The sequence below is a fragment of the Fusarium musae genome, chromosome 2 (genome assembly GCF_019915245.1).
Source record: "Fusarium musae strain F31 chromosome 2, whole genome shotgun sequence".
In the NCBI taxonomy this organism is placed as follows: domain Eukaryota; kingdom Fungi; phylum Ascomycota; class Sordariomycetes; order Hypocreales; family Nectriaceae; genus Fusarium; species Fusarium musae.
Window position 1 is genome coordinate 4,679,925 of NC_058388.1, and position 27,958 is coordinate 4,707,882.

The 27,958-nt window shown below is 49.1% G+C and overlaps 11 protein-coding genes across 11 annotated transcripts; 6 read left to right on the forward strand and 5 right to left on the reverse strand.

Annotated features, from left to right (window-relative positions):
• Positions 1-6: 6 nt before the first annotated feature.
• On the reverse strand, positions 7-1,097 carry J7337_003359 (uncharacterized protein; the record flags this gene model as incomplete). Its single annotated transcript, XM_044821075.1, has 3 exons — positions 7-669; positions 722-788; positions 841-1,097. The coding sequence occupies 3 exons, from the start codon at positions 1,095-1,097 to the stop codon at positions 7-9; spliced, it is 987 nt and encodes a 328-aa protein (XP_044685375.1).
• Positions 1,098-1,803: 706 nt separating this feature from the next.
• On the forward strand, positions 1,804-2,826 carry J7337_003360 (uncharacterized protein; the record flags this gene model as incomplete). Its single annotated transcript, XM_044821076.1, has 1 exon — positions 1,804-2,826. One exon carries the CDS (start codon positions 1,804-1,806, stop codon positions 2,824-2,826), a length of 1,023 nt encoding a protein of 340 aa, XP_044685376.1.
• A 637-nt stretch (positions 2,827-3,463) lies between these two features.
• J7337_003361 (uncharacterized protein) lies at positions 3,464-4,555 on the forward strand (the record flags this gene model as incomplete). The annotated part of the gene is made up of 2 exons (XM_044821077.1): positions 3,464-3,853; positions 3,896-4,555. The coding sequence occupies 2 exons, from the start codon at positions 3,464-3,466 to the stop codon at positions 4,553-4,555; spliced, it is 1,050 nt and encodes a 349-aa protein (XP_044685377.1).
• Positions 4,556-5,504: 949 nt separating this feature from the next.
• J7337_003362 (uncharacterized protein) lies at positions 5,505-6,393 on the forward strand (the record flags this gene model as incomplete). The annotated part of the gene is made up of 2 exons (XM_044821078.1): positions 5,505-5,622; positions 5,660-6,393. The coding sequence occupies 2 exons, from the start codon at positions 5,505-5,507 to the stop codon at positions 6,391-6,393; spliced, it is 852 nt and encodes a 283-aa protein (XP_044685378.1).
• A 104-nt stretch (positions 6,394-6,497) lies between these two features.
• Positions 6,498-10,371, reverse strand: J7337_003363 (uncharacterized protein; the record flags this gene model as incomplete). Its single annotated transcript, XM_044821079.1, has 4 exons — positions 6,498-6,518; positions 6,747-9,341; positions 9,408-9,721; positions 9,774-10,371. The coding sequence occupies 4 exons, from the start codon at positions 10,369-10,371 to the stop codon at positions 6,498-6,500; spliced, it is 3,528 nt and encodes a 1,175-aa protein (XP_044685379.1).
• A 961-nt stretch (positions 10,372-11,332) lies between these two features.
• J7337_003364 (uncharacterized protein) lies at positions 11,333-13,342 on the forward strand (the record flags this gene model as incomplete). Its single annotated transcript, XM_044821080.1, has 2 exons — positions 11,333-12,892; positions 12,947-13,342. 2 exons carry the CDS (start codon positions 11,333-11,335, stop codon positions 13,340-13,342), a joined length of 1,956 nt encoding a protein of 651 aa, XP_044685380.1.
• A 692-nt stretch (positions 13,343-14,034) lies between these two features.
• J7337_003365 (uncharacterized protein) lies at positions 14,035-16,147 on the forward strand (the record flags this gene model as incomplete). The annotated part of the gene is made up of 3 exons (XM_044821081.1): positions 14,035-14,604; positions 14,654-15,299; positions 15,321-16,147. 3 exons carry the CDS (start codon positions 14,035-14,037, stop codon positions 16,145-16,147), a joined length of 2,043 nt encoding a protein of 680 aa, XP_044685381.1.
• A 676-nt stretch (positions 16,148-16,823) lies between these two features.
• Positions 16,824-18,554, reverse strand: J7337_003366 (uncharacterized protein; the record flags this gene model as incomplete). Its single annotated transcript, XM_044821082.1, has 3 exons — positions 16,824-18,034; positions 18,087-18,380; positions 18,440-18,554. The coding sequence occupies 3 exons, from the start codon at positions 18,552-18,554 to the stop codon at positions 16,824-16,826; spliced, it is 1,620 nt and encodes a 539-aa protein (XP_044685382.1).
• A 2,886-nt stretch (positions 18,555-21,440) lies between these two features.
• J7337_003367 (uncharacterized protein) lies at positions 21,441-22,163 on the reverse strand (the record flags this gene model as incomplete). Its single annotated transcript, XM_044821083.1, has 1 exon — positions 21,441-22,163. One exon carries the CDS (start codon positions 22,161-22,163, stop codon positions 21,441-21,443), a length of 723 nt encoding a protein of 240 aa, XP_044685383.1.
• Positions 22,164-22,698: 535 nt separating this feature from the next.
• On the reverse strand, positions 22,699-24,584 carry J7337_003368 (uncharacterized protein; the record flags this gene model as incomplete). The annotated part of the gene is made up of 3 exons (XM_044821084.1): positions 22,699-22,782; positions 22,833-22,996; positions 23,048-24,584. The coding sequence occupies 3 exons, from the start codon at positions 24,582-24,584 to the stop codon at positions 22,699-22,701; spliced, it is 1,785 nt and encodes a 594-aa protein (XP_044685384.1).
• An 891-nt stretch (positions 24,585-25,475) lies between these two features.
• On the forward strand, positions 25,476-27,200 carry J7337_003369 (uncharacterized protein; the record flags this gene model as incomplete). Its single annotated transcript, XM_044821085.1, has 6 exons — positions 25,476-25,506; positions 25,553-25,682; positions 25,733-25,970; positions 26,021-26,113; positions 26,163-26,585; positions 26,637-27,200. 6 exons carry the CDS (start codon positions 25,476-25,478, stop codon positions 27,198-27,200), a joined length of 1,479 nt encoding a protein of 492 aa, XP_044685385.1.
• Positions 27,201-27,958: the final 758 nt, after the last annotated feature.

Here is a 27,958-nt window from a genome sequence, read left to right on the forward strand (position 1 = left end):
CCAACCTCAAACCTCCAGCCCCAGATCCTTATCCATACCACCCGTAGCAACAGAGTCAACCCTCTGCTCCTCCATAGTCTTATTGAAACTACTATACTTACTAAGAAACCACTCCTCCGCCGTAACCTCCTCCCCATCCATCCCTTTGAAAACAGCACTATCACTAGCCCGCAAGAAATAAGCAGCCGAGTATCTGTCCTCCATCATCTTACCCCCTGGGGGCAGCACTCTATGCATAGCCGATCTAAAGCGTCGCTTAGAGATGAAACGAAGTGTATCAGCGACGTTTATAATCGCATGGCCTGGTTTCGTAGCGACGTATTCCCATTTATTGGTGGTAGGCGATATTACTTGTAAACCAGGCTGTTCTGTAAAGAGTAGAGTGAATGATCCAACGTCTGTGTGGGCGTTGTGCCCGCGGGCTGTTTTGTCGTGGAGGATGTCGCTGAGGGGATGGTGGATGAAGAACATTGTGCTCTTGGAGGGGAGATGGTCTGGATGGCAGGTTTCGAAGCGGTCTTCGTTTTGGAGACCTGCGGCATCGGAGAGGCGGGATAGAAGGGTTTTTAGGAGGAAGTGGGCGGAGAGTTGGAGATTTTCGAAGAGTTGGAGGTTCTCGTGCACTACGTCGGGGAGATGGGAGCGGTTGAGAAGACCAACGCGACTGATCTGGAGGATGTCAGTTGAGTGACCAACGGTGAATGGATATGCCGTAACTTACTCTTAGAGCCTCAAAACCGTCGCGGGTGTTTTCGTTGACTCCTGACTGTACCCCAGGCGGTTTAAACCTTTGAAACGATCAACTCTGGTAGAAGATCTCGTCAAACTGAGGTAACTTACCCGTGAGCGTCAGAGATTGTCTCAGTCTTCATCTTCTCTTCCAACGGCTGATCAAACCACTGCTTCATCACTACCCAAGCATCCTCTAGCGTTTTCAGGATCTTGCCAGATTCCCAATCGCGAAGATCTAGGTAAAAGAAGCCATGGTCTTCGCAAGCGGAGAGCAGGTTGGCCTGCTCGGTGACATCTCCGTTGAGCAACGAACTGAAGTTCAGGGTATGGAGGTTAGCGTGCTCTGGGGTAGTGGTCTTAGACATGGTTACTGATAATATGCTAGACCTAGTTGAACGGGACTCTTGGATGCAAATTGATAGAGAAACAGCTAAAGACTGTGTGCTGAATGAGTAATAGGCTTTTAGCTGTATATGGTTAACTTAACCAAGAGGATAACAGTGACCGCACCTAGGAAAGATACTGTTTGGCTTGAATCGGCCAAGCTACGGAGATCAATATGCAAAACATCTTGACTTGATGATCTATCCTAAAACGCACGGCTGCAGATACGATAACTTGGCATACGAAAACACCGTCGGTCCCCGGGCGCCGGCTCAGAACACATCCTGCGGGCTTTGTCCCCCCCCCCACCCCCGAGTGTCAAGATGTTTGCCTCCCGAGACATTCCTATACATTACCGTATAACTTATTAGGCAACAGTAGCCACCTTCAGCTCTGCATTTTCGCATGTGTCGTTACACATTGACGATTTGTGGGGTCAGACCAAGTGCTCAAAGCCTTCCGGCAAGACCAGTATCAAGGCCTCGATCTAGGATTTGTGACAAGCTTATCACTGAGGTAATATACCAGTCAACATTGCGATGCGATAGGATAAATAGCAACTGTAGAGAACCGATAGTGATGCAACGAAAGCGAAGTCTATTTACTTATCACGATCTCTCGCAACTCATCATTTCTGACCACGACCATACCCTATTCTTAACCACTTAGAGCTCACCATCCATTAACATGGTTGTCCTCCCAGAACCCTTCGCCTCCTTCGAGCGCACTCCTCTCCTCTTCCACCATCCATCCACCCTCCACCCTCTTCCCAACTTAACACGTCACCTAAACTCCACCACTTCCACCAAAGCCCAAATCTGGGCAAAGCGCGAGGACTGCTCCTCAGGCCTCGGCCTCGGCGGCAACAAGATCCGCAAACTGGAGTATGTCATCCCATCAGCTCTAGCCCAAGCCTGCGATACTCTCATATCAACGGGCGGTACACAGAGTAACCACATGCGTCAAGTCGCTGCTGTGGGAAGCCATCTTGGCCTCAAGACTATTCTCGTACCGCAAGTACATGGTCAGACTGGTTCGGAGGCTTTTGGTCAGGCTGGGAATGTGCAGGTCAATGGTATTCTGGGCGCCGAGTTGGCTGCGCCGAATACCACGCTCGAAGATGTCGCTGCGGATGTTGAGAAGAAAGGCGGACGTCCTTATGTCATTGCCTCGGGTGCTTCAGCCCATGAACACGGAGGCCTCGGCTTTGCGCGCTGGGCATTCGAAGTTGTGGAGCAAGAAGCGGCTCATGGCATATTCTTCGACACCGTCGTCGTCCCAGTGGCTTCAGGCGGTACCATCGCAGGTATGATCGCCGGCTTCAAACTAACCGGAGGTGAGTCCCGGTCCATAATCGGCATCGACACGTACAACAAGCCCCCGGGTGTTCTTTCAGCCACGATCCTAGAAATAGCAAAACGAACAGCGGATCTCATCGGCTTAGGCACAGATGCAGTTCAGCCCGACGACGTGATCCTCGATACGAGGTTCAATGCCGGTACGCATACGGGATGGGACGATAATACAGCTCGAGGCGTAAAGTTGATCGGCGAGATGGAGGGGATTGTGACGGATCCAATTTACTCGGGGAGGAGTATGGGTGCTATTCTGCACAGAGCTGAGAATGGGGAGTTGGATGGGAGTCGGTTCGTGTTGTTTGTGCATACGGGAGGACAGGCGGCGCTGAGTGCGTTTCCTGACATGAGATGAGATGGATCGAGATGCGGGGGAGTCGAGTTACACTGACAGATTCTGTGCTACAATGTCAACTCGGCGAATGAGGTCCGTTCCGGTTCCGCGGACTCCGAGATTTGCGTCGCAGGTTGTTGTATCGGGAATTCATATACGCGTCCTGACGAAAATTGATTCCGTTCTCGGTTATGTGCATAGCTGCTGTGATCATTCTGTAACTATCTTGGCATGCGTGGATCTCCTTTTGTGACTGTATGTGTGACGTTGGGTTATTGAGGATGGACAGGCAGCAAAAGTCAATAACTGAAGAGGCTTATGCGGTGACCTCGGAGAATTGGCATGCCGTTACACAGTGAATGTCCTACATTGTACCAAGTTCGTGTTCTGTTGAACGGCTGAACAAGCGGCTCAACTTTGGGAGCAGTGAACAACGCCTCTACTAAGTCAAGCCGTCGTTGCGGCACCCGAGATCTGTAGGCCACATTTCCAAGTCTATGTACACTTGAATTGACTCCTTCACCATAGCGTCAACCTTTGCCATCACAAGTTCCCTTATACTTAAAACCCGAAGTAGAGCAATTCATTCATCATCTCACCACCCCAGCTGCATTACCCAACAGTGTCATCTGATTCATTACCAATCACTTACTACATCATGCTGTCCCAGCCTAACCCCTACGACAATGTCGAGACCGCTAATCTCTTTACGGTAAAATTCAACAACCTCTTCGACAGAGACTCAAAAGAACTCGACATTCTTTTAAAAGCATGTGAAAGAGATGGTTTCTTCTATCTCGATCTTCAGGACTCGTGCTCCGCTAAGCTGTGGAGAGATTTGGATAGGGTGAGCGAGATTGCCAAGCGGTGGTTCTCGCAACCTGTTGAGGACAAGCTGAAAACCCCAACAGTATCGTTGGCACATGGGTTTGTTGATCCCACTAGGCAGTTTGCTACGCCGACTGATGCTTGGCCAATTAGGTTTAAAGCTACTGGTAATCAATCAGGGGCTGTAAAGTCACTCAAAGATGGTTTCGAAGCGTTAAAGGTACTGTTGCCAATATCCCTCGTCGAGTCTTTCTCATCATAGCAGATTGGAAGAAGTGAACTCCTCGGCCGCTGGGCTCTCCCATCAGTCGTCGAAGAAAACCTCCAACTATTCGACCAGTTCAACGCATCATGCCACTTTATTCTAAAACTACTTCTCGACTGCCTATCAGACGGTCTAAACCTCAAAGGCGCATCCCGCCTCGACACCCACCACCGCGATGACGCACGCTCCAAAAGCACCCTCTACTTCCTGCACTACCCCCCCGGAACACAGAATCTAGACGAAGTAGGTCAAAACATGCACACTGACATCGGCACCCTCACGCTGCTATTCGCGTCGCAATGGGGTCTGCAAGTCGTGTCCCCCATGACAGGAGCGTGGGAGTACGTGCAGCCGCGTGAGGGCCACGCAATCATCAACGTTGCTGATACGTTGAGGTTTCTATCTAACAAGCGATTTCGCTCTGCGCTGCATCGAGTTCTTCCTATTGGTGGCGTACAAGTGGAAGATCGGTATGCAGTGTCGTACTTTTTGAGAGCGGCGGATGATACCGAGTTTAAGGATAGTAATGATGAGGACTCAAATGCTAAGCGTTGGTATTTGACCAAGTACCATACCTATGAGCTACCGCATGAAGTTCAGGGTGAGCAGACGGTCTTGTCTGGGGGTATGGCGCAGGAGTTGCAGGCTACGTTCTGATGCATCTCGCCCAACGGTTTCAAGTCTGAGTCATTAGCATTCTAGAATACATAACCATCGACGATATTTGACGACGCAGCGACGATTTAAGTGACAGGATGCAGGGTATTTACTTAGCGTGATCGATCCCCTCAAGCCGAGGCTGCAGATCTCTCGAACCCTCGCTCGCAAACTAGCCCCAACAAGGAATCGTCAAAGAGACCCTGGTTCCACTAATGGCATCGTCACGATCCAAATGTACTGTAGCTTCGCGTGGAACCTTGCAACAAGTTGGAGAGGCCCAAAATGTTGGGAATGATCGACACATCTATAATTACGTCACATTCTTTCGTCATGCACTTCCATTCAAGGCAAGTTTGCGACTGCGTAGATGGCCCAGCTGAGAACATGTGAAGATTATCTGATACCAAAGAGGAGTCTGAACACTGCAGCCCAGAAGCTTGTTCGGTAGTGACCCCAGATCAGCCTGAATAACCTATACCAATCGAAGATGTTGGCCCCGCCCGCCTTTGCTGAGAGTGGGTAAGTGCACAAAGGGCTAAGTTTGCGAATCGCGGGATGATGCTATAGCGCACATGATCATGAAACTTAATTGCATTCCCCTGTTTTGCCATGTGTGTCCTGTCCCTCTTCAGAAACTTGCCTCGGCATTCGATCCCAGATCGTGGAGTATTAAAGGCTGATTTCTCCGGTGATTGATCATATCTGATAAACAAGCATTGACCACAATCACACAACAAAAAGCAATTCTTATCTGATCTTGATTACAATATACGACCTTGAAAATGACGACGACGACTCAGTCGATGAAGTCGACATGGCCACTCGCCGATAAATCAGAGTGGAATATTCATCAACAAATTATCCACGTTTTGGGCACCTATCCCATTATTCCGGGCAAAGAAGTCCCCGTGCACCCTAAATCCGAACGCATTCCGTACTTCTCGCAATGGCAAAGTCACGTCTGGGTCCTCTTGCACGCCTTTGTGCCGATAATCATACATCAATCGTGGCTCTCCTACACAGGCCAAGCACTCCATCCATTCATCGTCTTTATGCTCTACTTTGTATGCTTTAGCTGGTCCGTTGTACGTTCTGTTAAAGCTACGGCAAAGCTCGGACATGAATACGGTTTCTTAGACGGAGATGCTCATCAGAGAGATGGAATTCCCGATATCGGTGTTGATAAGGTCGTTTCCTCGCTCTGGAAGACTACAGGGTCTAGGATCTTTATGGCGACGCATCTCACCTACAGAGCGACACAAGCGCCTGCTGATGTCATGAGCGACCCAAAGTGGTGGGCCTGGCTATGGCTTCAGATCGGTCTTTACGGCATCGTCCTCGATTTCTGGTTCTACGTTTATCACCGCGCCATGCACGACATCGACTGGCTATGGAAGTATCACCGTACCCACCATCTTACAAAGCATCCCAACTCTCTCCTCGCCGCTTTCGCCGACCACGAGCAGGAATTCTTCGACATGGTTGGCATTCCCTTCCTGACCTGGGCGACCTTCCAAGTCCTCGGCCTTCCCCTGGGCTATTATGATTGGTGGATCTGCCATCAGTATATTGCCTTCACTGAGGTTCTGGGTCACAGTGGTCTCCGAATCTACGGCATGCCACCTTCGACCTTGGCTTGGCTATTGAAGGGTGTAGGTATGGAGTTGGTTATTGAGGATCATGATCTTCATCATCGCAAGGGGTATAGAAAGAGTCATAACTACGGAAAGCAAACTCGTGTTTGGGATACACTCTTTGGAACATGCCACGAACGGATCGAGGCTAAGAATCAGAATGTTGATTGGGACAGGGCGGTTTGGTTTCCGATTTTCTAAATACAAAGGTGAAGGGACAAATAAGGATTCGTTATAGTCATCAGACTAGTTTCTTATAAATAAATAAATAACGGTTCAAAAATCCCTTATTGTCTTTTCGTAGCTCAAGGCCATCGTCCCTGAGCCTGAAATGACATAAGTTTTTATAGTTAGTTCGGCAAACAGTAAGATTAGCTCTTTTAGTCTTCCCCTTCAACCTCAACGGGAACCAACTCGTGTGTCTCATCAAAGCAATACCCACCAAGGCTCAAACAAGCTAAACATATATGAAATTCCCCACCACTACAAATTTCACAATGTACAGAAAGTTGAGCATAGATAGGTAAACAGCATATGCCACAGTAGGCTCTCACCTCTCGACTCTGTTCTTGGACAGCATCCTCCTCCTCGATATCAGTTCCCAGGTCTCGATATCCATCTGCTCTAGCTAGTAGCCTCGAAACTGCGTTATGGTCGAGGTTCGCCGCCCACGTTGTCGCTGTCCTGCCGAACCTATCGCTGGATTCGACCTCTACAGCGCCTGTACCAATAAGTGCCCCGACGATGCCAACACTGCCAAATCTTGCTGCAACGGACAAAGGTGTGGAGCCCCAGTGGTCAGCCTCATCAAGGGCCTGCGTTTGGGATACATTTATAATGAATTTGACAAGCTCGAGAACTCCTGACCGACAGGCACTATGTAAAGGATTGCGGCCACAATTGTCTTTAGTTGCGACATCAGCTCCGTGTTGGACCAGAAGCTGTGTTACTCGTAAATGCCCGCTTGCGGAGGAAGCCTGAAGTGGTGTCGCTCCAGAGACTGTTTTGGCATTTAAGCCAGCGCCGTTCTGTATTAGCATCTCCGCTACGCTGATACAGCCGTAGAATGAAGCCACAAAGAGTGGCGTGTAACCGTGCACGTCACTGGTGTTCACATCAGCGCCGCTTTGGAGTAGCAGTTCTAGTACCTGGTGATAATCTGAGCGAGGGAAATCAGGCGATTCGTCAGCGTCTTTTACGTTGAAATCACTTGAGAATCCCCCGTAGCAACCATAGGAGGCAGCTAGAAGTAATGGCTGGGCCTCCGTCGGATTAAACCCTTTGCTGATCAGGGTCTTCACCATTTTGAGATGTCCTTTACCGGCCGCTACAGCAAGTAATGAGAAAACCTGGTCCTCAACTTTATACTCTGTGAGTTCCGCACCTTCATCTATCAGTAGCTCGGCAAGTTCTAGGTGGTTGTACCACACGCTCAGAAGAAGCGGGGGATGGCCGTCGGCCGGAACCTGACTGACATCCGCACCCTTTTTAATAAGAAGGTTGGCCAATTCAATATGTCCTTCCTGAGAAGCCATCGAGAGTGGTGTGAAGCCATCTGCTGTTTCGTGTGACATATCAGCTCCACTGTCGATAAGCTGCCGCGCCACCTCTGTATTGCCACTGATTGAAGCGGTGTTAAGCGGAGTTTCTCTATCTTCGTCGACCACTGAGACATCTGCGCCTCTCGAAATAAGAATTTCCGCGATTGCGCCGCTCTCATCCTGTGCACTGATGTGCAGTGGTACTTGACCGTTGCCGCATCTTGCATTGATGTCTGCTCCATTGTCAACGAGTAATTTAACAATTTCCTTGTGTTTATAACCGCAAGCCCAGAATAACGGGGTCGCATTGAGACACGATCGATCCTCCATATCAAGGCTTCCTTCTCGTATGAGGTACGCCACAGCGTCTGTGAGTCCACTGGAGAGTGCAAGTAAAAATGGGCTTACTGAACTGCCTTGAAAGTCGGGGCTTTCACTTACTAGCCCGATCTCAATGAACTCTTTCAGAAAGGGCCAGTTCTCGTTTCGACTATCGAGGAGAGCAATCAGTGCCTGTTGTAAGTCCAGGTCGATAGCCTTGGCGGCTCGGCAATGATCAAAGCATTCACCCACAGCATAGAGCAGGAAGTGCTTTGCTAATCGTTCATTGTTGTTCATCTTTATGTGTTTAAAAGCTCCAGGGAGGTTTATGAATCGAAGGCAATGTTTCGCAAGAGTATTATTGTGGACATTTAGGTTGGCGACGCGGAGTTTCTCATTTGAGAGCAAAGTGTTGGTGCCGGGAAAGGTCTTGAGGAGGAGATATTCCTTGACAGAGAAGTGTGACAAGTGAACTTCTTGTAAGCCGATAGAATCCTCTTCTGAGTCCCGAATATGTTCGGGGTGCTCAATATTCTCGGACGATGAAACGTGCCGGACTTCAATCAATGATCCGCATAACTCTAGGATCATACTGTCGACATAATCCTGATCGACACAATCTGGCATCTCTTCGAACGGGAACTCTTCCATGCCTTCTGTAATGAGCACAGCTTCCGTAATCTGGTACACTGTCAACGGTGTCATCGCGAACGCGGTCCATCGCAGCAATGAAAGTGCTCGATCTTTATCCAGTTCCCCCAACGAGTTGATCCTATTCCATTCCCGGTCGTAGAGACTGTCAAGGCCAGACGGAGTTTCATCAATTTCTCGTTCAAGTTGCTTTCTGCTCCGTCCCTTTCTCAGGGATCCTTCTTGAAGCTTAACCCACTGGAACTGGCCCTCGCTTCTGGTTTTCATCTTTTGAGCAATAGAGGCTCTCGTTGGCTCGTCCTTATTTGGTAACTTGGCTCTGACAATTTCAGATGAGTATGCCATTAGATCTGGCCCAACATCCTCCGGAATGATGGTATATTCGCTATATCCAGTGAACTCTGAAAGACCTTGCTGAATGATAGCATCGCCACGGCTTGAGATGAGGATTTTGGTGGCAGTGTCGGTGATAGCTATCCGCAATTTCTCGAGGAAATGAGGGACGGACTTTGTATATGTATTTGCCATCCCAGTGCATTCATCCAACCCGTCCAGAATAAGAATCCAGCCTGGAACACCCACGGTAACTTCGCGGAAAGCTCGTAGTATGGTTGCCTGGCTAGCTCGTGACTCATGCTATACGAGTCTGGCCTTGGTCACGATATCTCGAGCCGCCGGGCTACGCTGTATCATCACAGTCACCCATGCTCGGATGACTGAGAAAGGATCGTCGCGGCCATCGTATCTTGACGATAGGAAAAAATATGCGACGCGATCCTGTGTCGTTCTTTCGAGCTCTTGAACGATTCTGGCGCACAGGACCGTCTTCCCAAATCCAGCTGGGCCTTTGATCCAGAGTAATTTGCTAGAGGAAGAAGGTTTCTGCCACTCGAGGAATTCATCCCGATGAAGGATCCATTCACACGTGTCTTCAACACGCTTATCGTTTGAGTCGCTAAATACATCATTTGGCGGCGGAGCTCCAAGCCACAGATGCAGATCACGCATTTTATCAGCTACACATAGATGTTAGCCTGATCTGTAATCTTAGAATAAAGAAGTATATACCTTCCATCTCCTCCTCAATCTTCTGCAGCAGTTCCCGAATCTCGACAGCATATGGTTGCTCGCCTGCGCTTATCGATAGATTCTTAAAGCTTGGAGTTCGTGTCAAGGCTTTTGATCCCGTAGTATCGGGGGATACAACGTTATAGAGATCTGATACGAGGCCCGCAAGTGTTTGGACATGGCTTGTCTGCTTCAGTTTTCCGCGCAGTGCCCATGCTGTCTTTTGCCACCTCGAGATCTTGGAGCCATGAGCCGACACATCTCCTGATATTGGAAACGATGGAGTCTTCTGGAGGCCTTTGGGGCTAGGTGGGTCATTCGACACTGCCGAGAAGTCCTTGATGCTGTTCAACAGACCCTGAACCACTGCAAATGTGCGCGGGTTGTCGAGATCTGAGTGATGATTATCCGAGAGCTTGCCCTTACTGATTCCTACACCGTCACCCCATCGCTCCAAGAGATGCATGGTCGCATGAAGCTGAGCGTCGAGCTGTCGCGAGTCGCGGCCAGCGGTTCTGTACGAGTCAACCCGCTGCATCACATCCATGTAGGTGCTGAATAGGCCGACAAGGCCGACTGCTAGCCCGACCGGCTCCATGGTATCTTTCTTCTCTTGTCACAGGGCCGACGAAAATTAGACTGCACCGATGCTTTGATGTTGCAACGCGTTATCTCTGTTTTGTCATGCTTATGGCGGGGTATGCATGATGAGACTTAGGTGGGTAAACCAACTTCCCCTGCAATGCCGGGGGTAGAAAACCGACGAGTTAACCAATAAATTCCATGCAAGTTCTCGGCGCGTGATGCGTTTACAGCATTAATCGCCTATTTGGATAGATGATTGGTGCTTCGTAATTCTTCTATTAGAGTAATATATCGACCTACGTACTGCGCAAACCCTCTGATTTCAAGGCAGGCTCGTTCCGTTTGTAAGCATATGACTGGCCTTTCGTACGTGCCACGGTATTCTGCACCATGTTGCCATTCGCTACCCCAGCATCCTGAAACTTGGGCATGAAATGACTGGCACCGATAGCGCCGCCGTAGTTCTCGTTGCAGGTCTGTCTGTTCCAAGTAGTCTCGCAGTTATGGCGGCCATCAATATCGATAGAAATTCCATGTACCCACGTAATGCGCCGAGATAGCAATCGTATGCTACGTGGGTGAGCCCCCAATTGACATCCCGAGCAATGTAGTTACTTGCTGATACTTTGACCCGGTGATAACAAGATTCAATTCTCCCTTTGTTTCTCAATGTGCCAAGTCGACCCCGTAAGATTATGTCGTACGCCGAGCCCTCCAAGACACGCCCAGTCTTTGATGCCCCAATCATGACGTTGTTTTCCCAGCCACAGCCACATCGATAAGAACACCGATCAACAGTGATTGTCGAGCACATTTCTGGGCCGACGCGTTTATTTCTGGGCATATCCTTGTGAGCACGCGACCAAGATCTCTGCGATTGTTTAAAGGACCAGTTGAGATCCCTATGGTTGCCGTTTCAAGCCAGACCCATTCTCTCTCTTCTTTTCATTGCAAAGCTGATCTTTTCCCCGAATATGAACGTGCTACGCAAAATTGGAAATCTGATAGCCCCGCCTCCTCAACAAGCAGAAGACGGTCGTGATCAATGGCCCTCGCGAACAGCCTACCTCCTCGCCTCGTGCGGTGGCGCAGTAGGCATGGGAAACATGCTACGGTATCCATCGCAAGTATACAACAACCACGGCCTACAATGGTTCGTACCATACCTAATGGCCGTCTTCCTCCTCGCCATTCCCGCCATGGCCCTTGAAATTGCCGCAGGGAACGCTTATCGCGGCGGAACCGTAGTGGCGTACAACTCTATCAGTCGACGGATGAAAGGAATCGGCTTTTCACTCAATTACGTCGGTTTCGTCGTTGTTATTTACTTCGTCCCGATTCTGGCGTGGGCTATGGTTTACTTCCAGAAGTCTTTTACGAATAACTTGCCTTGGGCGGGTGATACAGAGAACTGGTTCATGTATGAAGCAGTTGGTGCTGTTGATCCTGATAAGTCTGGTCAGTGGGTTGTGTATCCGGGTGTCGCACTCAACGGTCGTCTTGTTGGCTGGAATGCATTTACCTGGTTCACTGTCTGGCTCTGCATGTTTCGAGGAGTCGGCCTTACCGGACGCGTCGTCTACTTCACCATGGGCCTCCCGGTCATAATGGGTATTATCCTCATCGGACGCGGTGTATCACTTCCCAATGCCAGCGAGGGCATCAAGCTCTATTTCGCCAGTTGGCATAGCTCAAAACTCGCGGGGACCAAAATCTGGCGTGATGCTGTTGGTCAAGTCTTTTTTTCGACAGGAGTCGGATTCGGATACTACACAGCATATGCCTCGTACAACCGCAAATTCGCCAACGCAGCTCAAGATGCAGTCATTATCGTCCTGTTCAACTCGTCCTTCGAAGCCCTGGTTGCGTTTGCAGTTTTCGGTATCGTTGGATATCTCGGTATGCGCCCCGAAGAAACCGGCGAGATTGGAAGCTATGGACTCGGCTTCATGACGTATCCCGAGGCCTTTGTCGAGATGCCTGCTTCGGGCTTCTTTTCCGTCATCTTCTTCTTCACCATTATGCTGCTCGGCATTAGCTCGTCCTTTGCTATGCTTGATGCAGTCATGACGTTGATCCTCGATTCCCCGTTTGCCAGAAACTGGAGTCGTCCTTGGGTTGCTACCACTATGGTCACGATTTGCTTCCTCCTTTCGCTTCCTCACTGTACAGAGTTTGGTTACTTCTTTATGGATGGAATTGATCGATGGATCAATAACATTGGCCTCGTCTTCGTCGTTTGGGCAGAGTGTGTTGGTGCGACTACTCTATATCGATTTGAGGATGTTGTTGGTCAGGTCGGGATGCCTTCATTTGTCCTGTACAATGTTGGTTTTCTAGGTGGTCAACTGCTCGGTATCATTGTCGGTCACACTGCGACTCCTTGGGCCGGTGCCATTGCTGGCTTCGGGCTCTATTTTATTTGTCTGGCTGCTTCATTGTTCCTTGCAAAAACACCAGACGCTCACGGTGCACCGAGATTACTGTCCAAGAACAAGCTGACCTCCGTCTTTTACTACGTTGCCTTTTACTCGGTAAGTCGCCCGATATCCTTTGGAGAAACCAATTAATCTCTGTGCGTGTTGTAGGGCAACCAACTAAGACATGATCTCAACTCAGTTATCGGCAATGGTAAAAACTGGTCCCTCCCCTTCCTCTGGGCACCAATGCTACGATACGTCTCGGGGCCGATCCTGGCTATCATCTTCAGCCTGGCCTACCCCAGCTTCGAGGAAGTCAAGAATGATCCTCTATACATCCTTGGCTTCATCGTCGCGCATTTGTTACTTGTATGGTGTGTGATTGGTTTTGTCTTTCCCAGGTGGTTCAACGTATTTGTCGTTCCTGAGCGTCGTGGTGACTGGAAGCAGCCGTATGCTCCCAATGTCCTTCGAGGGACAACTGAGGGTGAGGAAGCCACCAAAGCAGAGACTGGTATGTCCAGTGGAGATGCCAGTATGTCGAACAAAGGTGTCAAGGCGTGATTTAAGTGAAGTGTATTTTACTCAGTGGTATTGTGAGTAATGACTGGATTTTGAACTATACCTATAGAGCTTAGTATATGGCATTCTTATGGTTCCAATCGTTTGTCGCAGCGTGAAAGGCAGTCTAGCCCGCAAGCTCTTGGACTAGTCAAATTTTCATTGCCATCCACTGAGACTCTGCCCTTGCCCTTGGTAAGCATCAAGGTTGCTACTCCGAAGCCTGGAGCAAAAGCCGTTATCATCGTTATGCCCCTGTTCCTGGATCTTATCAGACGAATCGGAGCGGTCCGCAAAACTGATAAGCGGCCGTGTCCGGGAATATCCTTGCCTATTCAAGCTACCCATCTCAACGGCATAACCATCTCTTATCTTGAGACCACGCAGAACATGCATTGCGCTAAACAATAAGCTTGTTTGTTCCTTCCACTCTAAATAACGTTTATCCAGAGAAATGGTATAAATGCAGTTAAGGCATTGCTTGGCACCGAGTCGGTCACGATAGCATCGCGAGGCATTTCTTTGCAGTATTGCCAAGCATGTTCGGTAAGAATTATACCGACAGGGAGTCGGGTTCAATTAATGGATCCGGGTCCTAACACAAGAATGGCAGCTGCGAAGCCATTTAAACATGGCCATGTCCCTGTACCCATGGACTTTACCGCCATTCAGCAAGTTTACCTCTGTGCTTCAAAATGAGACGTTCTGCTTTTCTATGGTCTCTAGCGAGCCTGCTTGCCGAAGCAGTACCCCTCAACTCCCCTGCTGTCAAGTTCATATCTCCCTCTAAAGTCAGCCCTGGCAGCGCACAAAATGTTGTCGTTGAATACGGCGGCGATGTCGACGGGCACTTGACTCTGAGTTATGGCGCATGCGGTGATGAGGTAGCTGTCTCAGAGACTGTGCATCATATCGGCTCGACGCATGTTGGCCAGCATCCCCTGGCGACGCGCCATCTCGATCACCAGGACAAGCGGCCAACACGATTTGTCTGGATGACATCGGAGGATATCTCTGGTGGTTGTCTTAGCGCCTTCTTGGACGGTGAACTTATCGGTCAGTCTGATGAGCTCGAGATTGTCAAGCGCCTTGCACCTCGAGGTGAAAAGAAGAAGTCTTTTGCAGATGTTGCTGGTGACGACAGTCTGTGGTTCGATGGTGTTACATATCTCAAACAGAAGCAACCTGATGATGTTTTCGTTACCGCTACAAAGAATAAGACCTTCGGTATTTTGGGCGGTGGCATGTCTGGCCTTCTATCCTCGGTAAGTGATGCCTTCGTCCCGAATACGAAGCTAACTGTACCATCTCAAGCTCATTCTCGACTCTGTTGGCATCCACAACTGGAAGATTCTCGAGTCTTCCGAGCGAATTGGAGGGCGTGTCAGAACTGTTTACCTGAATGGTACCTCGCCAGAAGACGGTCAATACCATGAACTCGGACCCATGAGATTTCCATACGAACTCACCGACTCAGAGACAAACGAGACCTTTCCTTTCGTGGATCAACGAATGATCTTTCAGCTAGCTGACGTTCTCAACGGAATGAACTCAGGCAACAAATCACTCCAAGTCGAGTTCTGGGACTGGATCCAAAGCTCTCCAAATACACCTGTCGACACGCCTTTCCGACGTCCAGATGGTACATGGCCTACCAAGGCTGAGGTAGCGAATGACCCAGCATATTACAGCCCGCCTGTCTATCATAATGATACAGCGGCTGAGGAAGCCATCGAGGCTTTGGATGACTTCAAAGGACTCACTCCCGAGCGCATCCGTATGTATGCATCCAATATCTTCAAGGCGTACAAGCAAGCCAAAGAGGATGGAGCATTCGATTACTCCGAGGTATCTTACCTTCGAGATGTGATCAAGGCAGGCCTCAACACAACTGACGAAGTCTCGCCCTCGCATATCTATTGGCCTATGTGGGAGTACGAAACCGTTTACTTCCTCGCTAGTAAATAGGTTACCATCAAAGGCGGTCTGAGCCGCTTACCCGCTGCATTTGAACCCCACGTCAAAGACAGAGTTCAGTACAACGCCAAAGTGAACGGTCTACACTACAACCAGAACAAAACTCTATCAGTGTTCTGGAAACCTACTGGCTCTGAACCTTTCAGCACGCCGAACAATGTTGAGAATTTTGATTACGTTCTCAACAGTGTACCGCTCAACTTGATGAAATTTTGGAAGATGCCACGATACTCAAGTCTTCTCAAGCGCGCAATCGATAGGACCTTGTATGCCAACGCTTGCAAGGTCGCTGTTCAGTTCAAGACGCGCTTCTGGGAACATCTTGACCAGCCTATCTTTGGCGGCTGCACTCGTCTCACCAGCCCTCAACTAGGCCAGGTCTGTTATCCCTCATGGCACATCAACTCCACAGGCCCTGGAACGATGCTGGCATCTTATCTCTCCGACTACGAGGCAACAGCCGCCTGCGCCATGTCAGAAGAGGAGCATCTAGCCTACATAAAAACCGCCCTTTTAGAAGTTCATGGCGATGTAGTCGAAGAGAACTGGACTGAACACTGGGCGCGGCAGTGCTGGGAGCAAGAGGAACACCATGCTGGTGCCTTTGCGATGCAGATCTTTGGACAGCAGCATTTATATCTCCCTGCGTTTTACCAGACGGAGTTCAATACTGTTTTTATTGGAGAAGCGGCCACTTTTACGCATACGTGGATTTTTAGTGCCCTTGAGAGTGCGGTGAGAGGGAGTGTGCAGTTGTTGTTGGATTTGGGGCTTGTTGATGAGGCGAAGCAGGTAACGCAGACATGGATGGCTCGTTGGATAGACGTGTAGATATAATAGAGGCGAAGATTGTCTCAGCTGTCTGATAACAAATATCCCTCTTACGCCAATTTGGGGAAGAGACAACACTCGGGAGCTTGATCCTGAATGACCAAAAAGACTCAAGGTAGCTTAGCATAACTTTAACATTAGTTCAGGATATGCTTTAGTCAACTTCTTTTGCCTTATATCAAAGCCTGGCTTTTTCTTGCTTCCCGGGGGTAAAAAGATACTGCCTTCATGGCCGTTGCCAATCTTGAGAGAGGGAGTCTTATCTCGTGGATCGACAATGAAGCTCCACCAAGGACCCTGCGGGATGATAAAAGTCCCTGAACAGCCAATGGGCTATTTCACCGAATTTTGGCCCGGTCACTGCATCCTGCGCGTTAGGCGCTGGTGCAACGCGTAACTTTCCGATGATCTACACAAACTAACCATGATGCAATGACCTGGCTGTTGGGGAGTTTGCACAAATGAATTTCACAATTATGGCCCAGGCAAATAATCACAAGCTTCAAACGGTGGTAATTTTTATAAGATGTGTATTCATGCTAGACTACTAGAGTCATGGGAGTATCTAAAAGGTCATAGCTACAATCGTAGCTTCTATAGATGCGTCAAATCATGATAATAAGCAAAAGGTTTGGTTCCAGCAAGCTAGAACAGAATGTCGAATGCCTGTTCGACCTTAGACAGCAGAGTCAGTCATGACTCCGTTGTCGCCCTCAGACTCGAAGTGAGACGCCTTGATGTCATCATCACTGCCGAAGCCATACTCACGAGCCTTCTCGTGAACCTCGTGATCCTCCATAGGAGGAAGCTCCTTAGCAGCAGTGACGTAGCTCTTCTTCTCAGTGTAGCCCTTGGCGAAGATCAGATCAATCTCCTCGAGGGAGCGACCAGAAGTTTCGGGGTAGAAGAAGTAGATGATGGGGAAGAAGCAGGCGTTCATGGCAGCGAAGAAGGCGTAGGTGCCCCAGCCGTTGGTGCCGGTGCCATGAATCATGACGGGGGTGATCATGACGATGAAGAAGTTCCAGAGCCAGTTGGAGACGGTGGAGGTGGCGTTAGCCTTCGCGCGGGTCTTGAGAGGGTTGATCTCAGCGGGGTAGAGCCAAGGGAGGGGCAGCCAGGTGGCACCGAAGAAGGCGATGTAAGTGAAGAGGCCGACGGCAGCACCCTTTGAAGCAGAGGCAGTACCGGGGATGAGAGCGCCGAAGGAGAGGATCATGGACAGACACTGGCCGACAGTTCCGATGAGGAAGAGCTTGCGGCGACCGACGCGCTCAACGGCGAACCAAGAGGTTGTAGCGAAGATGGAGTAGATGATCATGTTGACACCGCCGAGGAGGAGAGCGAGGTTGTGATCGGTACCGATGGACTTCTGGAAGAGAATAGGGAAGTAGTAGATGACGGCGTTGCAACCGGAGAGCTGCTGCATCATCTGAGAAGAGGCACCGAGAATGAGACGTCGGAAGTGCTGGGTCTTGCCGCCAGTGAAGAGAGCAGAGAAGGGAGTCTTGCCGCCCTTGTGGCCAGCAGCAGCGATAGCCTTCTCAATGGTAGCCATCTGGGTGGTGACGTCGTGGGAGTCACGGGTTTGACCGTTGAGACCTGCTAGAATCGTCGCTGCTTCTTCGCGACGGCCATGGGTGAGGAGCCAGCGAGGTGACTCGGGAAGCTTCATCATCATGACGAGGACGATGGTAGCAAAGACGACCTGGAAAGCGATAGGGAATCGCCAGACGAAGGGAGCGGGACCATAGGTACAGCCGTAGTCGATCCAGTAGGCGATCAACGTTCCGATGGCGACGTTGCCGCCTTCAATGCAGATGAGCTTGCCTCGGTTGTGAGACTCACTGCACTCGGCCTGGTAGGTAGGGATAGTCGATGTGTTGACTGGGACGTTAGCATCAAGGCATTCAATTCTGAGGACGGCGAGGTAACTTACTTCCGTTTCCAATACCGGTGATACATCGTCCAATGATGAATTGCGCTGTAGCACCACCGCTAGGAGGAACAGCAGCGATCTGGATGATGACACCAATGATCATAACAATAGCACCAAGGAAGATGGACTTGCGACGACCGAGACGGTCACCAAAGTTGAGAATGAAAAGAGCACCGAGGAAGCAGCCGACAGCGTAGATGGAGACGACGAAGCCTTCATACGTCTCATCAAGAACCTGGGGGAAATCGTCGGTGAAAGCGGGAGCTGAGATGATACCGGACATGACACCTTGATCTACATGAAACACAGCCGTTAGCCGTCACTCAAACGCACAGATACCTGGGTAAACATACCATAACCGAAGAGAAGAAAGTCTGTAGTAGCGACTATAGTGATGAGCTTTTGAAGACCCTTGCCGGTCTTGCCCCAGTAGTGCGGCACACCATGCTCGTTATCGACGTGAACCATGATGACTGATTTCTTTAAAAAAAGACCAGCTCTTGATGTTGGAGAACAATTCAGACTCAGTTCAAGTCTGGGAGATTCACAATCCTTTATAAGGACAATCAGCAACACCAGCGCCAAGTAAACTCTGGAGCTCTACGTGGATCACTTCACCCACAAATTCCCCAATGTTTTTTTCTTCCTCAGTTCATTGTCACAGTATACATATACAAGTGGAGAAAAGAAATGCAACTTGATAAGCCGAGAAATGACTCGGGCCCCAAAAACTTGGCACGGTGTAAAAACTTGGAGTACGATGAGGAGAAAACTCTGGTCCCTTGAACCGATAACCTTAGATAAACTACATGTGAAGAGGGTCGCCTCCAACCGAAAGAGATTTTAGCCAGTAACTGTTCATCGCGAATAACGTCACTTGGCGGGAGCTACGCTAAGTCAGGAGGCCCCGCTGACGTAAAAAGGGAAAAGAAACACTGGGTCTGCCTAATAAATGTCAATGAGAGTTATCGTGTTGGTGATAATAATTGTTGAAAATTTTTAAATATGGGTAAAATGACGTTGGCGGAGGAGATACGTCATAGGCGTTTGGTGATCTTCACAATTTCCTAATAGAGACAAGGACCCTTGAATCAAGAGGCTCCATCCCTCGGCTCTTTATCCCTGTACGTGTTGTGTACCATTACATGACTAGATTCAATCCTCTCATACGAGTTGGAGAAATGACGATTGTTAATGTGACGCTTTATACACCGCATTAAGATGTTTTGAGGAAAGATTGTTTCTGTTGACAGATAGAGTTGGCCATCACTAAGGGATCGTCAAGATATGATCGGCACGTCACAACACAACATACGGAGTACTGTAACCGAAATGAAGCACGGAGTAAGATCTTGCGGAGTATCGTCTCATACTCCAGATAAAATAAAAACAACCCGATAATAACCATAACAAGTCTCCATAGTGATATGAGCTTACTCCGTATGAAGTCTCCCCTTTTCTCCAAGTTTTTGTGCTGTCGTGATTTCTCAACCCGCGCCGAGAATAAATTGGAGAATAGTGCCGAGGTGTGTGGGGTTTTAGTGGGCTAAGGCTCTGGATAAGATTTAGTTCAGTTCTCACAGCAACGTCATAAATCATCGTCGGGCGGCTATTCCGTCACTCGTGGCAAAATGGTATCGGGTAGGGCGCGGCTTATTGACATTGTTGTTCAAGACTGTATCGCCTTGTGAGGCTATCGCCACTGCCCATCTCGAAGAAAAGAAAAATTCTAGAAGATTTTTAAGTTTTGCTGTTTTCTTTTTTAGAATTCTAAAGTGCCGTGGCGATCGTTGAATCTGTACCACAGTGTTGAGTGTGACTGTCTGCAGCTGAATGTGAAACTGTGCATGTTACAAAACATTCCAGCATCGAATCACAGCAGCGCAAATACCGCTCAAAGCACAAAATAAAGTGAGATTAACTCAACAATAAGCACGCTGATCTCATGCCTCATCCCAGTAATGCCCAGAGCGATTGTCATCACGAGTTATCTACAGGACCCTCATCGGTTGTACAAATTGGGTCTTCCGTGGGTATCTTGGCCTTTCTGATCTTCACTTCTCCCCTGTGTTTTTTGTGATGAAAAGTGGTCTGCAAGGACATATTACCATTGCTGTATAGGCATTGCTTGGCGTGGTTATGCGTGCGGGATGATTGTCACTGTTGGCTGGAGTCAAGAGCGGAGGCCATCCGGTACTATGGAGTATTGTGAGCTGAGAATTTCCCCGTGTTCGCAAGCGAGTGATGGAGAAAACGTGGAGGAAGTGGTGAGCTCAAAGTTAGCATAGGGTAGTAGTTATCGTGGTTATTGGGGTAAGACGCGTTATGCTCTACGCGCGACGCGCTCAGCCGCGCTCCCTAATCAAGGCTAGCTGGTTCCAACAACAGGGTCTTGTTCTCGTCACATTGCAGTCCCGACAACTCAGCAATCACTGCACATCTCAAGATAAGCTTAACAATTAAACATCAGAAACCTTGTTCAATAAACTGACTTATGCGCGTTTATTATCCTTTAAAGACACCTATGCTGTTGATCCTGTCGTGTCCCAAGATCAACGTGTCTCATTACCCTGTCAAGTAACTCTCCTTGTTCACGCGTGCAGAGTCCAACTCCATGATTGGACCGCGTCTTGAGACCATTGACTCAGTCAAACCAAACCGCCAGGAAAGTCATCACGAAAGACTCCTCCAACAATAGCCAAGCCCAGATATAAACTGGGTATTAAGCATTTATCCCTCGGGCCAAGACTTGTTCCGTCCCGCATGATCCACAATCCTACAGTTCCCGTTGTTGGTCCCGTTGCTTATCTTTCTTGGCTAGCTTGGAAAGAGGTTTAAAAGTGGTAAGCCGACGTTGGAGAAACTCCGCAATGCGACCCCGCGAAAGGCGACAGAGTTTATTCTGATCCAGGAGCTGTGAAGATCAATGAATCTCAGGGAACGGAGCTTCCGACTGGAGGTATATGTCTTAGCGAGGAACTGAGAGGACATCTAGGCGACGCAGAATCGAACATGGCCGAAAACAACTCACCTTATGTAGGTAGGAGTGAATGATTATCCCAATGTGGTAAAGATCACGCTGGCTCGAAACTTAGTTCTGACGACAGTTAGGGTCGAACTTCTAAGCCGTTTCGTCCAGAAATAAGGTCCATGGATCATCATCCACCCGCGATGATCAACCCGCATGTCGACTCTACAGGAATAGGTACAGCGCACGGTAATTGCCTGAAAAACAGCTTTATTCCGAATGGACAACATTATCAAATGAAGACTGATACAGTGTCAAGTTCGTCTCGATTCGCCTTGTCACCCAAAGGGTCTGTACACAAACGTGTTTTCTCATAAAGCATGCCCTCAATCCTTCTTCGCAGTCCATACCACAGCTCGGCGCAAGCCTTCCATGAACCAAGTATCTTGATATGCTTCATCAAAATGACCCAAAGCAGTGTAATACACTCTTCCCCTTCCGACCGTCTGAGTCCATGACAGAGGAAAGCCAGCAGATTCAGCACCCTCCTCGTTGCCCTCTTGCACTGAAAGTAAGATCGTGCGGCCTTCAACGCGTGGGTGCGATCTGAAGGTATACACCTCGTCGAACCATGGAAACTGCCTCGCTAGAAGAGATTCTATCTTAACAGGACAGTTATGAGCTTCTTCAGGTGCTGCATTCGGACCAGGAAGAGACTCATGCCCGTTGATGTAGTGATCTGGGGTTTCCACTGAGAGAGTCATCCATTGCGGTGGTGGGTGGCCATTAAACACTTCGCCCAAAATCTTGGTATACCTGGCATTTGTATCGAGGCCGGATGTAGCAGCATGGATGCCTACAACGCCACCGCCATTCTCGACGAAGTTTAACAAAGAGGTGATTTCCTCTTCAGTCAGGTAATCGCCGGTGTTGTGTCCGAGAGCAACGACGTCGTAGTCTGAAAGAGAGAGTAGTTCTGTTGAATCTTCAGTTGCGTTTACGGAGAATGGTAGTGAGTTGAAGGCCGAGATCATGGAGGGAATGCAGTCATGACGGTAACCGCAGGTTTTGGTAAGTAGTAGTACTTTGATCTGTGCTGTCGATGCCATTTCTGTTCACAGTTTTTGTAGATTTGAAATATTCAAGAGAGCTTCAAGTGAAATCGTGCGATATAATCATGAGCTGCCAGGCCTATTAAATGATTCAGAGGCATCATTGAATGATGGCTGGCGGACAAATGAGATGATGCAATTGTAGAGTGAGTCATACGCCGAGCAGATGTGATTGGTGGATGTGTTTATCTCTGTTATACAAAGCGTAAATTGGTCACAACGAGCATTTCAGCTTTGATTGAAAGAGCCTTGTTTTCTTCAATCTAAGGTCGCGGTCGGGTTGACCTTATCAAGCTACGGAAAAACGCGCAGTGGGTTCAATCTGACCAATCAGAGAGGGATGTACTGTTTACAGCTCAACAGTCTCCGTTTATGAAGCTGACAGCACTGTCTGCATTTTTACATCAATGTTAAGATGGAGAGCAAAAGGCTGAAATGAAAAGATCTATTGCAAAATCGCACAAGTCCATATGCTAAGTCTAAACGCGAGCCAATCCTAATCCAGCCCCTCTAATACTGTTTCTATCCCTCTCTACAGGCGGCTAGTGAATGGGTTGGCCCTGGTGGCTTCCTGGCCAAAGATCTCAGGATGATCAGCCTTGATTATATCGGCACCCTAGGGAACATGTCAGTGAAGCCATATGAACGGGGTCGAGGGGATCTTACCTTCTCTCCGATCATGTAGACAGAGTTCTGGATGCGGCAGTCAGGAATAACAGGGATGACAGAGGCATCAGCAATGCGGAGGTTCTTGATTCCATGAACACGAAGGCGAGAGTCAACAACACCTTGTTGGATGTTCTTGGAGAGACGTGCAGTGCCGCAAGGGTCTGTGAGTAATGTTAGTCAAAATTCTTAATATGATGACAGAGTGGACTTACGGAAACCAGTCTGGCTGCGATCAAGGACAGCCCTCTTCATCTCCTCATCAGACTCAAGGGGCATTCTCCAAGGGTACTCGCCGAGAACAATGTCCTTGAAACCTTTGCCAGTGGTGAGAACATCATAGGTCCAGCGAACACCCTCGCGCATAGCAAGGATATCAAGATCATTACCAAAGAAGTTGAGGTTGATGTTGGGTTGGACAAGAGGGTCGTTGCTGTTAAGAGTAACTTGACCTTCAGAAAGTGGACGCAGAAGATCGACGATAACGGTCATGTAGTTGCCCTTCTCAGGAACGGGGTAGTGCCATTGAAAAGCAGTGCTGAACATGCCAACGAAATCGAGTTCAAAGTGAGGTTGGCCCTTGGGACCGAAGGGGTCGAGACCACCGTTCGCAGCCTTGGCTTCACGGTAGGATTGGTGCTGCTCGAGACGCTCGTCGATGCGAGGAAAGCCGACGAGTTCGAGGAGACCAGAGCTGACTGGGCCGGTCTTGTCGCGCTTGTACTGAGCGACTGCAGCGCTGTTGGCGGCTCCATCGCGAAGGATGTAGTCCTCCAGACCGAAGCCATCCTTGACTTGGAGAACGAAGGGTACGATAGGGTGATCGAGAAGATGCTGGCCAACGTGGGGAGAGTCAAGCTTGACGTTGATGTCATTCTTCTTGAGTTCCTGAGCGGGACCGACGCCGGAAAGCATGAGAAGCTTGGGGGTTTCGAAAACACCCTGGGACAAAATGACTTCCTTGCTGGCAAAGACGCTGAGCTCACCCTTGGTATCAGGGTTGATGACAGTGACTCCAAGACAAGTGTTGGTGCGGGGATCAATGATCAGCTCCTTGGACTGGACACCATAGAGGATATTGACATTGGGCTTGTTCTTGAGATACAAGAAACTTCCCTGTCGCTGACCTCCATGGATGGTATCAACACAATGCGTGAGACCCCTCATTTCACCATCGTAAATATTCTCCGTGAGAACTTCACCCTTTGAAACCCACGCTTCAGTCAAAGCATCGCGCCACGGCTGCATCTCAGGAACAAGATCCGCATGCGCAATCTGAATAGGTCCCCCCGTACCAATCTTGCCCAGCTCAGCGGGATAAAGCCTCTCCTCATCATGATAAGTCGCACACTTGCGAAGATACTCCACGCAACCATCCCAATTCCAATCCTCCCCGCCAAAAGCCTCCCAGTCGTCAAAGGTAGGCTTGGACCCGGGGATCCAGGTGAAGTAGTTGGCGCAGGACGAACCGCCGAGGACTTTTCCGCGCGTGTTGGGCTTCTCGATGCGCTCGTAGTCGTCGCGCTTGATCATGGTGGACTTGTAGGCCCAGTCGTGCTTGCTGCCGCGGAGGTTGAAGGCCTCGGAGGGGGTGGTGATTTCGGGGATTTGGTGCGGGTTGGGGATGCCGGCTTCGATGATGAGGATGCGGGTGTTGGGGTTTTCGGCGAGACGGCCTGCTACAGTGTTTCCTGCAGTGCCGCCGCCGACGATGATGAAGTCGTTTTCATTTCCGTTTGCAACGAAGGCCATTTTGCTGAGCTGAACTTGATGAGTTGAAGGTGTCGTAAGAGTGAAGGAGTTGAATGAGGTGAGTCTAGTCAGTGAAGTAGAGGGAGGAGTTTGGAGTATTTGAGATGTTGGTAAGTGAAGTCTGAGTGATTGTTGGATTGCAAAACACCAAGACCTATCGTGAGCCGTGATATTTATATATCTCATCCTGCAATGTCGTCACTGACCAACTTCTCCATCTTCAAGATGGACATTCCCCACGTACACGTCTTGCGGCATTGAGATGCCGACAATTCTGCTGCAACGCTGATGTTTGCTTCTGTACGGATCTCTCGGTGTTCAACGAGTGACGGCACTTAACAGGCACAGCCAAACCCCCAAGACCCCCAAAGCGCCACAAAACCGCAGAATTCGCAAATCCCGCACAAATCCCGTCATACAAAGAGCCTCACAAAGACGCCGAGTCAAGCCCCAAAGCGCCATGAATTGAAAAGTCTCGCAAAAGCCGTGCAAAAGCCGTGTTACGAACACTCTGACAAAGATGCCGAGTCAGCTCCGGTGACCATTTCGCTCGGGATCCAGTTTTAGCGGCTCTTCGGCAGGGAGTGCACTAGCCTTAAGCAGTAGTACTACCGGGTTCGCCGATCCACTGGCAAAGATTGCGGCTTAGAAAAGTATGTGCTGTGATTGGGCTTACACGGGACTTGTTCGCGATAACCTCTATCTTATCAACATCTTGGAAGAAAGGCCCGCAGAGATGAGATCCATTTTCTTATCTGTCGGGGCGGGCTCGGGGTTGAAGATGCCGTGATAAGAGTGGAAAATTTGTCTTAAGCTGGGGAATTTCCTCATTTCTTTCTCGTCATTGAAACTATTGTTCTTCTTCATTACGTTCAATTGCAGCTTTTCAAAATGTCTAACCCTGTGTATACTTTGGCCGAGGGTATGTCTGAGACCCAGATATCTCCTGGCTCAGCTAACTAGTGTAGGTCAGCCTGTTCGGGACCCCTCAGTGAGCACTACCCTCCCCGTCTTTGGCGGCGGCGGTCTCACAACTCTTGGTGATACCCTTCTCCTTGAGACTCTGGCCCATTTCAGTCGAGAGCGCATCCCTGAACGGTACGTTGAACATGTCACTACCAAATATACTCATTTAACAAACATCGCAGAGTCGTTCACGCCAAAGCTGCTGGTGCCTGGGGTGAATTCGAGGTCACAAACCCTGAAATCGCTCAATTGACTTGCGCCAAGTTCCTCGACACCGCTGGCAAGAAGACTCAAGTTCTCTTCCGTCTGAGTACTACTGGTGGTGAGAAGGGCAGCGCCGATACTGTTCGCGATGTCCGAGGTTTCTCTGTCAAGTTCTTTACTGAGGAAGGAAACTACGACATTGTCGGGAACCATGTTGTAAGTCTCAATTCTGTGGTTGATGTTAGTCATTGTGCTGATTTCAGTAGCCTGTCTTCTTTGTCCGCGATCCCATGCGATTCGCTTCATTGAACCGAAGCCACAAGCGACATCCTGCCACCAACCGACCTGATGCTACCATGGTGAGTTACCTGAGTCTGGTGATATGACTACATGATCTAATATTCTTAGTTCTGGGACTTTCACGTCAACCAACCCGAGAGTGTCCATACCCTAATGCATCTCTTTGGTAGCCGCGGTCTTCCCGACTCCATCCGCCGCGTCACCGGCTTCGGCGTTCACACCTTCAAGCTCATTGACAGCTCTGGCCGGCCCAGATACTGCAAATTCCACTTCCGTCCCGAGACTGGCCACACCAGCTTTGCATCTGCTGAAGAAGCTGAGAAGAAGGCTGGTGCTAATGCTGATTACCATACTGAGGATCTCTGGGATGCTATTGCCCGTGGCGAGTATCCTGTCTGGAAGTTATATGTTCAGGTCATGGAGCCTGAGAGGGCTGAGACCTTTGGTCGCGCTTTGTTCGATATTACAAAGATTTGGTCTCATAAGGACTTTCCTCTGATTGAGGTTGGAAAGATGACCTTGAACAAGAACGTAAGTTTATTATTGGATGACAAGGATGAGCTGAGTGCTGATAAATTGTAGCCCGACAACTACTTTGCTGAGATTGAGCAAGCTGCTTTCTCACCATCAAACCTGGTCCCTGGTATCGCCATGACTCCCGATCCTATGCTTCAGGCTCGCATGTTCGCCTACCCCGACGCTCAACGATATCGTCTCGGCTCCAACTACGCTCAACTCCCCCCCAACCGCCCTATCGCACCCGTCTACGCCCCCTTCGTCCGCGACGGCATCACCACCACCAAGAACTACGGCGGCGACCCTAACTACGTCCGAAGCACTCTCAGCCCCGGCGTCACCACTCAATCCATCACTCAGATCACACACCACGAGCGTATTGCTGCCAACGCACTTCTCGGTCTGAATGAGATCCCCGTTGACGATGAGGACTTTGTTCAGCCTCGGGATCTGTGGAGGAGAGTCTTTGATGATGCTGAGAAGGAGAAGTTTGTGGGTAATGTTGTTGGAAGCTTGGCTGGCACACCTGCTCCTTTGAGGGAGGCTGTCGTTGCTATGTTTAGCAAGGTTGATGGTGAGATTGGCCAGCGAATGATGGCCAAGATTAAGGAGGATGCTACTCGCCTTTAGGCGTTAAACAGCATGAACTTATGGCTTAGACTTAATGAGATAGATCAGCGTTAGACGTATAGAATGCTTAGAGTAGACCTCTTCTTTTCTGAAGAGTCATATTGACAATGCTTGTGATATGAGATATATGTCAAGATGCTGGTGCTCATGTCACAATCGAACTGTATTGTATGCCACTGATTTCTTGGAGTCATATGATATCAACCGCAATCATTGGCATGATGCTATTGTTTACTACAATCCACTTCTAAAAGGCATCTGCAGAGTCTGCTGTACAAAGACGCCCTGTAGTTATGTCATGAATATATCCTGATCTAGGTTCTAAAGTCTGGAAAGCACTCAAGGGCACTAAGTTTTAGGTTTCAAAACTTTAGAACGTATGCTGACTAGATCCACAAGGCAAGCTTGTGATCCCTCTAGATATTGCAGAGGAGGAGCCCAAGCAAAATAGGACACGTCACACTTAGTGGGTGGCGTTTAGTAAGTCATCAATTATAGACATTAGTTAAGCGCTGGTAGGTATGTAGTTCCAAGGCCAGTACGGAGTAAACTAACATGCATATTACATTACTAAGGCTCTCTTGTCCCTGTAAAGTAATAGAACAATTTATGGAACTTCTGAACAGAACCAATAGGAAAGACCAAGAATTCTAGTTAACTGGCCTCTTTGATATAGATACTTAAAGCAGATTATTTGCAAGTCTAGCTATGTGATTTGTCGATTTTTAGTAGTACTTGCTACGCGAGGTATTGCAGCC